The sequence below is a fragment of the Corvus moneduloides genome, chromosome 1 (genome assembly GCF_009650955.1).
Source record: "Corvus moneduloides isolate bCorMon1 chromosome 1, bCorMon1.pri, whole genome shotgun sequence".
Taxonomy (NCBI): domain Eukaryota; kingdom Metazoa; phylum Chordata; class Aves; order Passeriformes; family Corvidae; genus Corvus; species Corvus moneduloides.
The window spans coordinates 125,383,890-125,400,547 of record NC_045476.1 but is presented as its reverse complement, the minus strand read 5'-3'; the positions used below and the strand labels follow the sequence as shown (position 1 = coordinate 125,400,547).

The 16,658-nt window shown below is 39.1% G+C and overlaps 1 protein-coding gene across 2 annotated transcripts in view; it reads left to right on the top strand.

Moving 5' to 3' along the window:
- Positions 1–16,257, top strand: part of CA8 (carbonic anhydrase 8) — a 48,492-nt gene extending 32,235 nt beyond the window's left edge. For both annotated transcript variants that reach the window (XM_032126212.1, XM_032126203.1), the window contains 2 exons: positions 910–1,076; positions 14,017–16,257. In XM_032126212.1, the coding sequence (XP_031982103.1) occupies positions 910–1,044 (135 nt within the window). In that variant the 3' untranslated portion in view covers positions 1,045–1,076; positions 14,017–16,257. The remainder of the gene's footprint in view (positions 1–909; positions 1,077–14,016) is intronic.
- Positions 16,258–16,658: the final 401 nt, after the last annotated feature.

Below are 16,658 nucleotides of genomic sequence, written 5' to 3'. Positions count from 1 at the left end.
AGTATAAGTACAAAGGCTGATGCTAGGGGAGTCCGCCATCATTTGCCATATCCAGCTAAGACAGATTGTGAATATGTCAAAGAAAAAACTATTTTTCCAGTAGTTGTAACTATTTAAAATACCAGACTCTTTAAAATGGCACTGGTGAACAGTAAGGTAAAGTTTTTTATCATGCAGCACTTGATGCTAATACCAGGGATGGGGATGGAAGGTGCTCATATTCTTCCCTACACCATATTAGATTTAGAAAATTCTAAAAAGAGTCTATAAGCAAAAAACATATTTGTTTTGGCTCAGCTGAAACCTTTTATATTTATTTTTTACTGTATTTGACTTTCTAACTATCTACATCTACAGATCTTTTGAAGCAGTATTTTGTTTTGATCACAAAAACTGTATTTTTTCATATAAAATGTCAACAGACATCCGCTAAAGCTAAGAATCTGTTCAGTATTCTTCCGGTTTAGAAGATAACAACAGTTTCAGGCAGTAAATAAATCACCAGGAGAATTTCAAAACAATTTATAGTCAAGCAAGTTATTCCTGAAATGCGCTTCTTTGAAGAAGACAAGAATTACTACTCTCAACACACAAGAGAAAGGTTGATTCATAGGATGTAATCTGCAATGGCCAAGACGGTTATAGATCCTAAAAGTAGTTGTGAAAAGGCAAAGGATAAATTTGCCAAACCATGTGCATAAGAGTTCTTGTCTTTCTCTATATCAAATGTTTTGACAGTGCTGATAACTATTTTAAAATGTTATTAATGTATATTGACCTTAGTATACGGTACCCGAACACTCCAATTTTCAAAGCTGCAGAATTGGCTGGACAAGGCTGGGTTTGATCATTAGTCCCACAGTGAAGAATGTGTCTCAGCTTCTTCATTTCTGTTTTTCTGTCTTTCAGATAGAGGAATTTCGAAGACTGAGGACTCATGTTAAAGGTGCTGAACTTTTAGAGGGCTCTGATGGAATCCTAGGTGATAACTTCAGACCAACTCAGCCACTTAGTGATAGAGTCATCAGGGCTGCATTTCAGTAGCAGAGGAGGAAGAATGGTAAATCTTCAGTCAGGTAAGTAAAAACTTAATGGAAAAATCAAAACTTTGAAATAATTTAGCTAAAGGAGAAAATGCCCTTAATTTTAGCTGATGATACATTGTCACTACTGTAAATTTTCACACTAATTTCTGTTTCATCCTGTGGTATAATAGTTTGGTTATGTGATAGTTTAACTCCAGTTAGCAACCAAGCCCCACAAGCTGCTCAGTCACTCTCACCTATGGGATGGGAAAGGGGATCAGAAGGGTAAAAGTGAGACAACTGGTGGGCTGAGGCAAGACAGTGTGATAGGTAAAACAAAAGCCATGCATGCAAGTGAAACAATACAAAACAAGAAGGTCATTCATCACCATCCAGGCAGTGGATCACGAGGCACAGTTACATCACAATTAATTCTTGTAGCTTTAAATTTCTCCTGCTGCAGTGAGGAAGAACACAGTATGCCTTGGTTATCTGATATATTTCCCCAGGTACTGAGTTTTACTGGTTGATTTCTTACCATGTTTCTAGAAGACCAGTCGTTGGTGGATCTTTTTACTCCGTTAAAAAAGCAGGGTAGTAGTTCTGGAAGGAGGCCTTTAATTCTAAAAGGAGGCTTTTTTTTTTTACGATACTGTTCTTTCCCAACGAGACCAAATTTTGGGCAACTCCAGTGAAGATACAGGAGGAAACAAATTAACTTCTCTCATGGCTAATTTTTCATATTTCATTCATCTAAGTAGTTGCTGCTTCTTTCCCACCTTCATTGACTCACAGAGCAAGAATTTGAGGATGACATAAGAGTAATGCACATGTGAACCTACATTATCCCTGCTTCAGTTACTAAAACCTCTCATGTTACGTTCCCCTAGCCTCTATCAGTTACAAAATAAATCCCCTTAATGCTCTAGTTACTCCTAAACCTCGTTATACTTAGTTAATGGATGTTTTACTGTAATGAACAACCTGGCAATGAGATTCAAAGAGAATTAAAGTCCAGAGAAGTAACTGAGTCACCATCTCTGAAGGCAGTTAAGATGTGTAGATGTGAGTTTTAGGGGCACGGTTTAGTGGTGGACGTGGCAATGCTGGGTTAATAGTTGGACATGATGATCTTAAAAGTCTTTTCTAGCTTAAACAATTCTATGATCCTAAGACAAATTGTTGCCTTGAAAGTAGTGAGTCGAGGCACCAGCTTTATGGTTGATTTTGAAATGAAGTGCCCCAGCCTTGATGCAAAAAATAAGACAGCAAATCTGGGAAATCTTCAAGAAAAGAATCTGTATGATTGCTTTTTTCAATAAATGCTACTGTTTTTTAACATAGTAAAATTTTTCATCTAGTTTCTTAAAAAAAACTTTATTTAAATAATAAAAACACTGGGTACTCCCCATTACCCTATTTACTGTTGAAATACACCATATAAAAGCATAAGGTTTTCTATCTTCACATTTCTTCAACGCTACAAAATAACTGATTCATCTAGGGTTTCATCTGGAAAGCATGCCGCTAAAAGGTTTTTGATAAACAGTTTTGGGTAAGGATATTTATGTGTTCTTTAAATTCTTGCCCTCTCTAGTTCACGTCAGGCTCTGTTGTGGAGTTATGCCCCATCAGAGCATGCTCTGGGTCCAGTCCCCAGTTTCATGTGAAGTAACAAATGACCAGGCAGCAGATAACCTGCAAAAAAGATTGATAATTCAATGCTTCCAAAAAATGGACCCATTAAAACTAAGCAAGAAGATTATCCTCCCTCCTGCATATGATAGAAATTATTACATTGCCTAGGACAGTGACCAGCAATTTCATGGTCTTTCCATATAGCATAAACATTCAATATAGTGTTTGCGTCTAAACATTCTGGAAGTAAGGGTTTATTTGTATTTTATAACCCAATTTAATATCTGAGAAGTTAAACAAAAAAACCAAAACACTGATCCCTTTTTTAAATATTATTTTCTCATTCTCATATTTAATTTTGGGCCTATCCCTAAGCCCAGTCCTCAATTGCATGGTTCTCTGCAGTAACCAATTGTTGTTGCTTTAATCTTGAAATGGATGTTTCAAATTTATCCCAGCTTCTGCATAAAAATTACTCGGGAAAATCGTGGCAATATTAAAGTACAATTTTTCTCCGAGAGTGAATAATGCCCTCAGGCCAGTGCAGGTAATTCAAGTCTGTAACAGTGAAATTACTTGACATGCTGAGTTTGAATTTTAAGCATGAAAGACTTTCCTTTACAATGTTGGAATAGAAATGTAAAAATTTCCCTTTTGCTTTCATGTTTGAAATTTTATTACATTTGTCAATACTTATAAAGATTTGTTCTATATAATAAGATTTATCTCGGCCCTGCTTCACAAAATAATCTGCAGTTTTAATTCCCAAATGATGGAATTTTTAATACAAAGTAATAGTCCTCACTGTAGGGCTATGCTAATTATGGGCACTCAAGCACTGAGGAAGAACTGTGACTCCTGGCACAGTGTAGCTCACAGAAGAAATGACACTTGTTTCTCTGCACCTGATTGAATTATTTATCAGAAATTCATTTGGTCAGGTCTTTTCAGTTTTGTGTGCATCAGTCCAAGTAGCACTGAACTAATCAAGGTTTCATTATATATCCTTGCTATTGAGTTTAGGGAGCTGAAAAAAATGAAGTATAAAAAGAAGTCACATGGCTTTGTTCACGTTTCTTCTATGCAAAGAGGTAAAAAGGGAAGGAAACAATCTTACTTACTTTGTAGTGATTTCCTCACACCTCTCTGGGAGGAAGGTGTTGAGGAACAGTAGCTCCTCACACATACCTCAGAAATCTTCAAAAAGATTCCTTCCTTCACAGGAATGAGGGAAGTCCCTTAAGCTGGGACGGCTGGCATCAACTGAATGTTGCTATGAAGACTCAGTAGCAGATGAGGAAGTAATAATTTTCAGAGCAGCATCTTCCTAGTGATTCAAGAGGAACATTTTTTCTTTTTAAAGAGCAGATTACCTTTTATTTTAGAGCTCTGGTATGTCTTGAATATTACAGTTACGAACACACTGGTTGACTTATTTTCTTACACAATGCCTCTCTGCCAAGGCTGCTGGAACTCCTGTCAGTAAAGTTTTCAACATTTTTTTTTTATTCCAAGCCAGTGTGGCACCAGCCACTTGAAGAACCTTGAGGAATGTTAGTTTGCCATGACCTCATTACTCTATCAGGGAAAGAAGGAGACAAATGTTTCTGTAAGTGTAGCCACAGGAGTAGAAAGGGGTTGTTTGAAAGGTCTAATTAATTTTGACTGAAGCAGAATGCAGGCTCTATGCACACCATGCTCCCAAAGCTTCAGAACATCTGCTCCTCAGCCTTGATTTAAACCTTGACAAAACTGGACTCTTTGTGGCTTATGATCAAATGGCATATGTTGATCTTTGATGTAATTTGTTCTAGTTTGTTGAAAAAGAAGCAGAGTTGACACAAGCATGGAATATCATGGTGTGTAGTACCAGGGAAGGAACTATTTTTTTTAATGTTCCTCCATCATGGGAAAGCCCAGATCTCAAAATACTTCTCTCCAGTTCTAAGACAAAGTTTTGCCAGCCTCTAAAGGGAGCCTTCAGGATTACAAAACAGAACTTTGTAGCTTCTCTGCTGTCTTTAACCCAGTGGGTTTTAGAATAAGTTTGTTGCTATTTAGTTGGCCTCATCTGGCTCTGCTTTTTTCTGCTGAAAACATATCTCTCTCATATAGCCTGGGGTTAATGACTTTTTGGACTCTGTTTTGGTAGTGTTTTTGAAATGCGTCCCAATCACGTCCCATTAAATGACCTTTTCACCCTTCTTCTTCTGCAGTTGCTGAAGTTTTCAAATACATTTCTTTCGAAAAAGCCATTTAAAAATTTTCTAACCTTTTAAAATCATATCCAATACAGCCAGTCAGGTGTTAAGGAGTTTGGAGGAAAAGCTCAGTACAGATTTGCTTTCAGACATGGAAGGTTAAAAAATTGAGTTCAGCTTTATACAGTGAAGAACAATAGAATAACAGAGTAGTTGTGATTGAAAGGTGCCTCTGGAGATTTATTAAGTTTGATCCTCTGCTCAAAGCAGTGTTAACTACAGTGGGTTTCTCAGAGCCATGTCCAGCTGGGTTTTGCATATCATAAGGGTGAAGACTCCTTAATCTCTCTAAGCAAAGTGTTCCTGTGTACTCTTGCAGGGAAAAAAGTTTTTCTTCATTTAAAATGAAATTTCCTGTATTTCAGTTTGTACCCATTGCCTCTTCTCCTTTCACTGGATGCAGCTGAAGAGTCTGGTGCCGCCTTCTATACTTGTTCTCATAAAGTATTTATACACATTGATAAAATCCCTGTTGAAGCATCTTTGCTGGAGGCTGAACAGTTCCAGCTCTCTCAGCCATACTTGTATGACAGGTGCTCCAATCCCTTACCATGTTTGTAGCTTGTTGCTGATCTCAGTATGTCTGTGTTTCTTCTGAACCGGGGAACCCAGGACGGGACCCAGTGCTCCAGGTGTTCTATCAGTGCTGAGTAGAAGCATTTCCCTCTACCTGCTGGCAGTGCTTTTCCTGGTGCAGCCCAGAAGGCTGTGGAACTTCATTGTTGCCTTGGGTGCATTACTGACTAGAACTTGATGTTTGCCAGGACTCCCAGGTCCTTTTGTGAAAGAAAAGAGAAGGGATAACATTGTGACTTCCTCAGTGTTAACACTAGTTTCTTTTATACTTCCTGCTTGACTCAGAACCCTCGCTATGGGCATCAAGCTATTTCTTGATAATTTCAGATGATCTTGGAATAAGATTTATAGTTCTTATTGTTATACAGCAAAGCCTCACAGTGGGGACAACAAATGTTACCACTCCGAGAAATCAAATAAGAAAAACCTTAAATCACCCATTTCATTAAAGGCTAATTTTTTGACAGTTTTAGACTTGACACACTATTTCTCAGTATGTGAATTGTGAGTATTCCAGAAGGCTGGCTGGAATTTTGGGGCTTACTGCCTTTCCTAATGGATAAGTACTTTTCCAGTACTGCATTCTTCACTGAGGACAGCCTTATTTGTGTTTTCCAATGGATTTATCACTCCCTCTTTAATTCTTGTTGCTTTACATGTAGCTGCTGTGATAGACATGCCTTTCTTCTCTTTTACATCAGTGGAACAGCTTTATATGTGAATGAACAAGATGTCTGATCCCAAACACTTGAATATCAACTTGAATTTGTAATGATAGTGAATTCAGTATGGCATGCCTACAATGTTCTTATCCCTTTATACATCAAGGGGTATACACATGATTCCAGACATGGAGTAGGTAAATGGCATTGCTCCTATTTTCTAAGAGGAATAGGTGCCTGTTACAGAAGTCATTTAAATCCGTGAGGCTCTTTTAATAGAAGACAGTAAGAGCTTTTTCTAAAAAATAATTTACTAAAATTATATTGAAAGAATATTTTCTTTTTAAAGTCCTAAACTTTAATTTGCTTTCCTCTGAGAATAATTAATAAACTAAAGAATTTGATTTCCAGTGTGTTGTCTCAAAACTCCCCATCTCAGACACAATTTATTTTGTATTCATAAATAAAGAATTATCCTCCAAGTGTGATGATGTATTATACTTACTCCATCTACATACATACATTACTCAAGTTCTCCTGAACATTTTTTCATTTGTGACTGATTCAGAAATTCCTGAGAAAGCATCAATTTTTACATATGCAACTACATATACACACTCATACATACACCTCAGACTGGAAGTAGCTGCAAGTTTATCCAATATCCTGTAAATTATGATAGCAGAAATTAATTCAGGTTAAGAACATTCTTAATATAATTACTATTTTCCTAGTTGTACATTCACGATTAGAGAAAAAATAAATGACATCATTAAAATAGCAATGTTGTGCTAGGCCTGGGGAACAGGAAGGTGTAATGTAGGGTGGGAGGAACAGGGACTGCATTTCTGATGCTGCAGAAACTCTCTGCATGATACTGAGAGGTCTGAGCAGACACGGAGAAACTGGCACAGCATTAGTTTCACAGCAAGGAGAGAGGGCAATGTGGTGACTGTATCTGATGCGTTTTGTGAATGGATAGTGCAAATTCCTTGCTTTTGAAGCTGCTGAGCAGCTCTTGTGGCACCCAAACTATGTTGCCCTTCCCCCAGAATATTGAACAGGGGATCTGGTGTTGCCAGTGGGAATGAACTAGTACTAAACAGGTAGTGGTGCACTCTTCCCTTTATGGAATTGTCAATTGTATGGTAACAGATCATAGAATACGAAGGAACATTCAAACACAGAGAGAGCCGTGGAGCTGAACCTTGCCTTTGAGAAATGGGAAGTGTGATACAATGCTGTGGACTGTATTTCTATGTTTAAAGAGATCTCAGTGAAATTTATGTTTTAATGGACATTTACATTAGCAATCCATGTGTCTTTATTCTCAGTTACTAGTAGCATTTGCAGTTTGTGAAGTTCACAAACAAGTTGCTCTGCAGAAGTTCTAACACTTGGGGATTTTATCCTTTCCTGTTGTGTAGATCCAGAGCTGGAATGAGCTGTCAGCAGCCATGCATCATTAGGCTACTATGACTGTTCTTATCATTTTCCTGTTTAAAAAAACCCGAATCAACCTGACACAAAGATTATTAACAGTAGTTCTTTAGAAATGCAGACACTGATTTCCTAGATTTGTTGAAATATGAGTATTTATGCTGCTTCTAAGTGAGCAACTTTTTTATTGGTTATTGTTTGTCTCCATAAATTTAGAGTTTGTGCTTAAAAGGTGGTTGGTTTAATTAAGTTTCAGTCTTTTAAAGAAACAACTTTATGTTATCACCAAAACTGACTATTGTTCTTCTATATTTAAGGTCTTATGTACAGTGCCCAACCCTCCCCTGCCACTTCAGAGTACTCGAGAATGTGCTTGCACTTGAGTGCATGACTGTAGGACAGAGGGCCAAACACCTTTGGCTTGTGAGCCACACACCATAATCAGAGGCTTACTGGAAACAAAACAAAACTTTTGGAGTCTCCAGGCAATCAAAAGCTGCAGGAATGGCTGAAAAATAGTGCCTTTTCAGGTTGTTTTCCACTACTTCGTTGTAGTACCAGGGAGTAGGGTGTACACTGAGATTGCAAGTGAACCCTGTAATATCAGCCTAAATTCTTTTCCCACTGCTGATGTTTCAAATAAGTGAGTAGAAAAACACTTTTGTAGCTTATGTGACCTATCCCTGACATGGGGGCCAGAATGTAGGAACTTGGTAGCCAGAGGCAGCCAAGAGTCATAGACTGGTCCTTGCTGTGGTAGGTATTTATGTGTCCAGGCCAGAGCATCAGTATAGCAAGTGATCAAGCCCTAAATGAGAAAGAAAACCATTCTGAGTTTTTAGAGTTAGTATCATATTGGAATTGTCCTTGTTCAATTCCTTACTGAGCTCTTGTTAGAAATACACAAACTGTGGAGGAATGGAAAATGGTCAAAATCCCTTAGCATGTAAAGAAGCATGGAGAAAAGATTACTGTGCTTCCTTTTCAAAGCTAATAAAGTCATAAGGGAGCCTAGTGTAGTGGTTTGGTCCAAAACACTCATTACTGTTTATCTGCTGTGAGATAAGAATTAGGAGAAATGCAAAGCAGGCACCAAACTTGAAAGAATATAAAGAAGTTTATTAACAGACCTAAAAGAAGAAAATAAAATCATACCACACCTCCAGAACACTTCTCCTCCCCCCACCTTTCTCCCTTCTCCCAGTGACAATGTAAAAAGACAACCCTTGAGATGTTCAGTCTGTTTACCACTTCCATAATAACCTTGTTCAGTCCATTTTGGAAGAGGAGTCTCTCTTGCCCATGCTATGAAAACATTATCACAATAAGACAGCCGCCTGGGTTGGTTCTCTGCTCACATGTGAGAGTCCCTTCCCCCAACTTGCAGCTTTTCCCACAACTGCTTTCAAGGGTCCACTCTTGAATTACCAGGGTAAAATTTTAAGGTTGAGCCATTCAGAAACAAAAGTTCTCTTCACCCATCTCTGGGAGCATTTCATCTCTAAGAATAGAGGCCCTTCTCCTTCCCTGGGAGCAAAGGGTCCTCCTCATCTTCATCTCTAAGAATATCTCTGGGAGCATCTCTAGGAACTGAGGTTTTCTCCTTTTCCATTTGGAGCAAAAGTCCACGTCACTTCCATCTCTCACTGTTCAAACTTCTCATGAAATTACAGCAGCTTCAGCATCTGCCTATCTCAGCGCAGGTGCTTTTGCTCACAAGTACAAATTGAACACTCCACCGACCATATCTTCATGAAATTACAACGGGATACTCTGATATATCATAGCTTCACAACAGAATTTCAGCCTTAAGCGTCTCCTCTTTCTACTCCCTCAGGTTTTCAGCTCTTCACAGCACTAAAAGGGTAAATCTCACCTCAGCCTTGCAGCTGGAATGTCGATTATCGTTGTTGGTCACATGATCCTTTGCCGGACAGCAGGGCACCTTCAGCTGAATCTTGGCTGCACTGGAGGGGGGGGAGCCGAGCCGCTCCGGCTGCCCACATCAGGGCTGTGGGGGGGTTCTGCGGGTGGAACAGGGCCCATCAGCTCCAGGATGGCCATGGCCTGGCCCAGCCTGGCCCGAGCAGGGCCTGGGCCGGGCCCGCTGGCCCCACATGGGGCCCGTAGCCACCTGTCCCAGCACTGGAAAACGAGACAGAGAGGCTCTGCCTCAGAGTTCCCTGTTCTTAAGTCTGTATCACAGAGGCGGTCACAACTTTAAGTGGCTTAAAGAATTGTCCATATTCAAACTGGCCAGCTGATAGGTTCTGTCAGGTCATAGAGGAAGCTGTAAGCACCCCTTTGCAAGAACATCACTTCCGGGACTGTGCTTGCTAACCCATGACACCTAGGAATCAGATCCCTGCTTATGCTTCAAATAAGATACTTCATGCTGACAAGTGTTCCTAAATTTTGTGACCTGTGAGTTTCTATCAGCATCACACATTCTTTCCTGTTCATAATTCACTGTTATCATCAGCTTCTCATAAAAAGACTTTTGAGAATATAATTTCCAGCTGCTTACCATAAGCCGTGTATGGTTTGTAGAATTCTATTTGGGAACTGATAATGGAGCCAAGAGCCAGGAGTGCCAGTCATACAAAACACCTCACAACATGTTCATTAGCAATCACAACACACAAGTTAGAGTCTGAACACGCACTGAAACTCTGCCATGGTATTTTCATATGGGGAAAATGCTGCAAATTAGTGGTGAGTCAAAATAGTAGGAAGCTTAAATCATCATTGATAAAACTATACCCATTCTTAGGAAAAGAGATTAGTGCATATAAAATATAGTGTAATAGGCTCTCAAATGTCAAAGGTACTAGGAGGACATGTAGGTACATGTGTCTGTATGTTACAGAGAAGAGAGCTTGAAATATGCTCTCCTCCTTCAGCAATGATATACAAGTCAGGCACTGGAAGTGCACTCTGTTTTACTTGGATGAAATCACACAGATTCAAGCACAAGATAATTACTCCATTGAAACTGAAGATCCAGGTAGTCACAGATCCTTACTCTTATTGGAATTTTTAATTCTGATTATTTCATACAGATAAAGACAATGCAATGAAAAATATGCAAACTCTTGCTAAGCAGACAGACATGTTTTGTAAATAAATAGTAAATTGAAACTACCAAGTTATTTGGATTACTGAAAGTGTTTTTGCAACTGACACTTGCCACTCAAGAAACAGAATGTCAGCAATGACTGTTGTCAGCAATGTTTTATGGATAAGACCAGAGTTTATGACAGAGCAGTGCTACCCAATAAAACTTCATTTAAAAACATTTATGCATCCCCATAGCTCAAGGCAAACAAAGGTGTATTTTAGTTATCTAGATGTAGCTAAATGCCCACAGAACTTGATGTAGATGAAATAAATTGTAACGTTTTCATGGAAGGAATGCAAAGCGTTTCAAGAAAGATAAGGTTTGATAAGGTACTCAGTTTTCTTTTCTGATACACTCCAAAACTACTCCTGGCTGTACTTTCAGGTGCTGTTTTTAGGAAGGTGTAGGAGAAAGGTAATGTTTTATCAGTATTATACTGGTTTTGCCCCCCATGTCTTTTGATTTTGTTTTAAACTCTTAAACATTTTGATTCATCGTAGTATTAAGGAGGAGAAGGCAAGATCCTTCTGTAAAGAAAAAGATAGGACATTGTGTGAGACGGCGGTGGTAAGGAATATGGTAAGACAAAAGAGGTGGAAAAGCTCTCCAGAAAGGAGATTGCCTCCTTTTAAGCACCAGAATAAAGGTTTTGATCTTATGTAGCGATCTTGACCTAAAGCTGCTGCAGTGGGACATCTTACTTCCTCCCTATCTGATGGAAAGACATATTATAGTGGCCATCCTATTTAATTTCTCCTTAGTCTCTTTATTTGCACTTTCTCAACACTTTTGGAAGACTTTGAAAAATAATTCTTTTCACTAAAGTTTTCTTATATCTTCTTTTAAATATGTTCTCTCTATTGCTATAGGAACATTGGGACCTTTGGTTCTTAGAAGTATACCAGCTTTGCTCCTTATCGTTGCTTGTGCTTCTGCTCCTTGTTTCAGAGATAAGGTTTATAGTGTTGCATTTATCTCAGTTTTGTACAAGCAAATTTTCTCTGTGAAGAATATAGGTACATAAAACTATTATATGAAAGAATTAGATATAAATCTTCTTGGGAAAACAATGATTTTTTTACATTCTGAGGTTGATTTCTGAGTTTTGATTAACTTTGTTAATATTTTTTTTTTCAAACCATGGGTATTGTGAAGAACTCTTAGATTTTGCAGGTATTTATACTTTATGGCACTGATCCTGGAAGGTTTTCTTTGGGAATGGTTATTTGATTCATAGAGGACTTCACCAGAAGCAGTGGGTCTCTACTAAATATATGTAGGACTCAACCCAAGCAAAGGAAATTTCAGGGGCAGAAATATAATCTATAAACAAGGCATCTAAGAATTTTGTGGTTATAATGCACATGCCCATTTGTACAATTGTAGCTGAAATATTGCATTTCCAAAAACTTTTCAGAAGAGTAAGAGAAGCATGTGTCTTCATATCTACATAAACCTCTGGCCTGAATAGAGTGTTACTTGACCACATATATTATGGAACGGTGCTATTGATTTAGCATGGTAGGAAAGTTATTGTTAAACAAGAATAAGGGGTAAACATGAGTAACAACACTACCAATATATACAATCAGTCTTTTGTCAGACAATACATTAAATATTTCTGTAACAAACACAACTGAAATCTTCAGACCGGCTCATAATTAGGCTCCTTTCAAAAAGTAATTCATTAATACCCAAATCCCAGTTCAACTTAATTTCACTGACTTTGACTTTCGGACTAAAAGCATTAAGCTTGAACTAGCTAAAAATGTACAAAATGTGCATTCAATTAAGGAGTAATTAGATACTCAATCACCCTTATATCACACTAGGGATTATCCAAGAAAGAGGAGAGGTACTACTCACTGCAGTGTGTAAAACAATTTTCTTAATTAGTTTAGCACTAATTGAGATTGAGGAAGTGTCACTGTGCCACAGCATTAGTTTACCTAAACGGAACCTTAAAAACACAAAGGTTTTGGCTTCTTTTGGACTTTCTCACTCGGATTGCTCAGTCTTATTCACTGATCCAGTAACTTCTAGCCATGCAAATGGAAACTTTCTGTTCACTTCAGGGAGGGGTTTGGTCCCTGCACCCTTGTATCAGTAGCCCACTGAAAAACATGCCAAGAGTTTTTTCCAGGTATGGAGAATACTAGTTGTTATTATTACTTGGTTGTTGTTTGGTTTTTTATGTTACACCTTTATACCAAGCCCCAGGAAGAACTGGGAATCCTCTGTGCTGTTATGTGGAGTGTAAAACCTGCTGCTCTGTGAATGCCTTACAGCCTCCCTTAGGAGGCAGCTGGTAGAAAGCTCTTCAAGTGGACCATCAAATGGTGCTGCTGCCAGACAACATGACTTTTGGGGGGTATTGAATGATAACCAGGGAGTACGTGGAAATCACAACACTGATTGTCTTGTGGGTAGGCACTGACTTCTTAACAGCATTGCTGGTGCCTAAAAATCTCTACTCTCCCTTCTGCTGTCAGGACCAGAGTGGGAACTCTCTAGAATATGTTGACTCTTCCTGCAAGCAGTTGTAGCCCCAGGTGACCATTTGCACACAAGCACTTTCAGACTGGTTGTGTGTATATACTGAGCTATAGTTAGCACTAAAATAACCTCAGGGAAAAAAAAAGGCAAATTATTAGTACAACAGAATGAAGTGGTTTGGTGTTCTCATACCTATTGCTTCTGAACTGAGAGCACTGGCGCAATCTGAGCACCTGGATTCTTAAGGTTATGCCAAAGCACATGAATATGTGTTTGCATGAAATCAAGTATTGATTAATGCTTCTAATGAATAAGAATATTACTTATTGGTGATTGCTTTCTATCCCTTGAGCCCACCTGACTCCTGTGAGAGCTGGTACTCAGCACTCCACTTAGTAAGGCCCTTAAAATAGTAAATGGTAAAAAGTTCTCTGTGACCAGTGTAGTTTGCTTTCTAGTTTACTATCATGAGCACCAGGTTAGAATCAATTACCAGATTGATTCAGAAAGCCAGTTGTAAAACTTTGTTTCAAATTAATAATTTTACCACTGCCTTTAACTTCGCATTTTTACTGCCATTTCCTCCATTGCTAGTAAATCTTGCAGCACTGGCTTTACCCTAAAAGAGAAGAATCAGTACCATTATGTCACTGAAGTATATACCCTGAAACTGCTCCCACCTGCTGTCATAAAATCCCAGCTTTTAGTTTTCCCTGTCTCCCTGGCTGGACATAAACAGTCTTTCAGACCCACTGCGGAGGAATTTCAGTAACATAATTGTTCTATTCTCTTTTCAGAGAGGGGGAAGACAATGCTCCCACAGTGCCCACAGATGAGAAATGGAAACTTTTGAGCCTGCTGCTTCAGTTGAACCACAAAGCCTGTATTGTTTGTCTTCATCTAATTCAGCCTTGATAGACAGCTGTGACAGTTGGTCTGTCCACATGGTCCAGTGAAATTCTGGGAATGGGCTGAAGAAAATGTATTAAAGAAGAAAACGTATTAAATCTTCCAATTCACACTGTTAACTATTTTTAAATAGTCATTATCATTGCTTTTATAGCTACTATGCCATAGCATTCAATAGTCATCTGTGATCCAAATAATACTGATTTTAAGCTTGGTATGAATGCTAATATGTAGAAATACTCATTATTGTTTTGAATGTTAGATTTAGTTTTATTCCGTATCATCTCTTGTGCTGTCAGTAGCCATATTTTCTGTAGAGGGGAGATGCATTCCACAGAGGTAATAAAAACATTGTTTGTTCACAAAGAGTATTATACAAATTCAGAATTAATTTTTTGACAGAAGGCAGCACTTCTCTGCCAAACATATGCACTTGACATGGTTTATCTGAATAAAGCTGAATGATACTTGCATTACTAGGAACCTTACTGAAATAAAGGACAGTTTGGAACTAAGTAAAATTAACCAATACAACAATAAACAGAATTGTCTGGATTATTTTCTATTTGGTGAGCCATGGAACTTCACGACACAGTGTTCAATTCAGGCAGAAAATTATCAGCCATTGTTCTCCTGTGAATTATGACAGTTCTGTTTGTTCTGTACATTGCTGAGGATGGTGGTCTGGGGACTTACTCTGCATGTCCTGAGCTCACTGCACAGCATGGGCATTGCCATGCTGGGCCACACATGACTTATCTGACAGAGAAGATAAGGCAAGGGTAGTCTGAGCCAGCTAGTCGACCTCATAGCTTCTAATTCCTGAGAAACACCAAGATCTGAAGGACAGAGTCAGTAATGTGGGAGGCAATGGCTTTGATCACCGGAGCTATTAGTGAGGTCCCCTGTCCTAGCATGAGGGACATTGCAGAGATCTGTGTCAGTGGAAGAACCCCAAAGGCACAGATGGCAAGTTCCAGTCTGGGGCACAGTGAAGATGCAAACTGAGGGCTCACAAAGGGGACGCCACTGCCTTGGAGCAGGTCGATCGTCCGTCACAAAGTCATTTCCAGGCAATGGTAAATGCAGAGTCAGAAGGCATCCTTAACCCACCTTGTCAAGGGTTATGGGGAGAGCTGCTGCTGAGGAACGAGTTACGAGCCCTCTGAGTAATTTATGTGTATATTGGGGGCAGCAGAAACAACAGGACAAACCCACACTCTGCATGGGAGCTGGGTGAGGGGGACCAGATACTGCTGACCACTTAATGTGCTTGTAACTGGGCGTACTGCAGAAACACATGCTTCCTTTGGAGACAAGGCTTGGCAGCATGCATTGCAATAAATGCACTGAAAATATAATGCAAGCAGCCCACCATGAGGTCATCTGTTCATTTTGGGCTTAGCAGAGTAGCAATCAGCATGTTGCTCCTTGGGCTTAGAGAAACTTATGTTTCTTAGGGTTATCTCTATCTTTCACCCACATTTGATGAAGTATAACCCCATTATCTATACAATGGGTTCAAGATTTTAGTGCTGGCCAAAACCATATTTTCCACCTGCAGTGTCTGCAACATGTGCATGTAGCAGCTTCACTGGCTGCTGCCCCTCTTCCTTCAGCAGTTACTCCCCAAGCAGCTGCAGCTAGAGCCCAGCCCCAACACCCGATTACCAGACCCCAGCCTCCCACTGATCTGCATGATACCACAGGGCAGGACAAGTCTCTGCCGCAATGGCCTGCAGTGGCCTGGTTGGACTGTCTGCAGTTTTTGACAGGAACCTGATAATTTGTCTTAGTTGTCAGGTTTGGTACTAAAAGCTTGGGAAAATAAAACAAAGCTCTGTGAGATGGAAGTCAACTGGTTTCTGCCAGGTGAAGGTCTGTTCTTTTCTCCTTGCACCCAGCAATGAAAGAACCCTCCAAAAGTGGAGTGAACCACGTTCCAAACCTGACAATTCTCAGGTTATGTGCACAGCTCATTCAGAAGATCTTCTCCCTTTGCATATAACATATTATTAACTACTGAGTGTTAACTAACAGGAACTGTAGTATTAATATGGCAAATATTGACATTATGATGAAATCTGAAGTAGATTTATTCGCTAAATAAACATGTTCCTTATCTTGGACCTGGCTGATATTCTTGTGGCTGTGAAATACAGATACATTGCAAAGCAAATGATGTAATGTCTCCACCAAAAAGTTCATTATTTCCCTTTCCCGTGCTCCCTTCCTGTGTTTGCTGTTCTTTCAAGCATTGCCTTGTGCAGTGAATTTCTAGTCATATAAATACTACTACTACTGAGGAATTTAAGTTAGTAAATTTGTCTCAACATTTGTCAGACTTTTTTTTTCCTAGGCTTGGCTTTGAAAGAAAAAAAAAACCCACTGGTAAAAATACTTACAACAGTTTTGTGTCTTAAGAACTAGATCTAATTATAACAACAAATTCATTCACAAAACACCCCCATTCTAATTACAGATTGGTCAACCCCCATTCATTTTGTGTTGGGAAAAGTTAAGTTAGTCT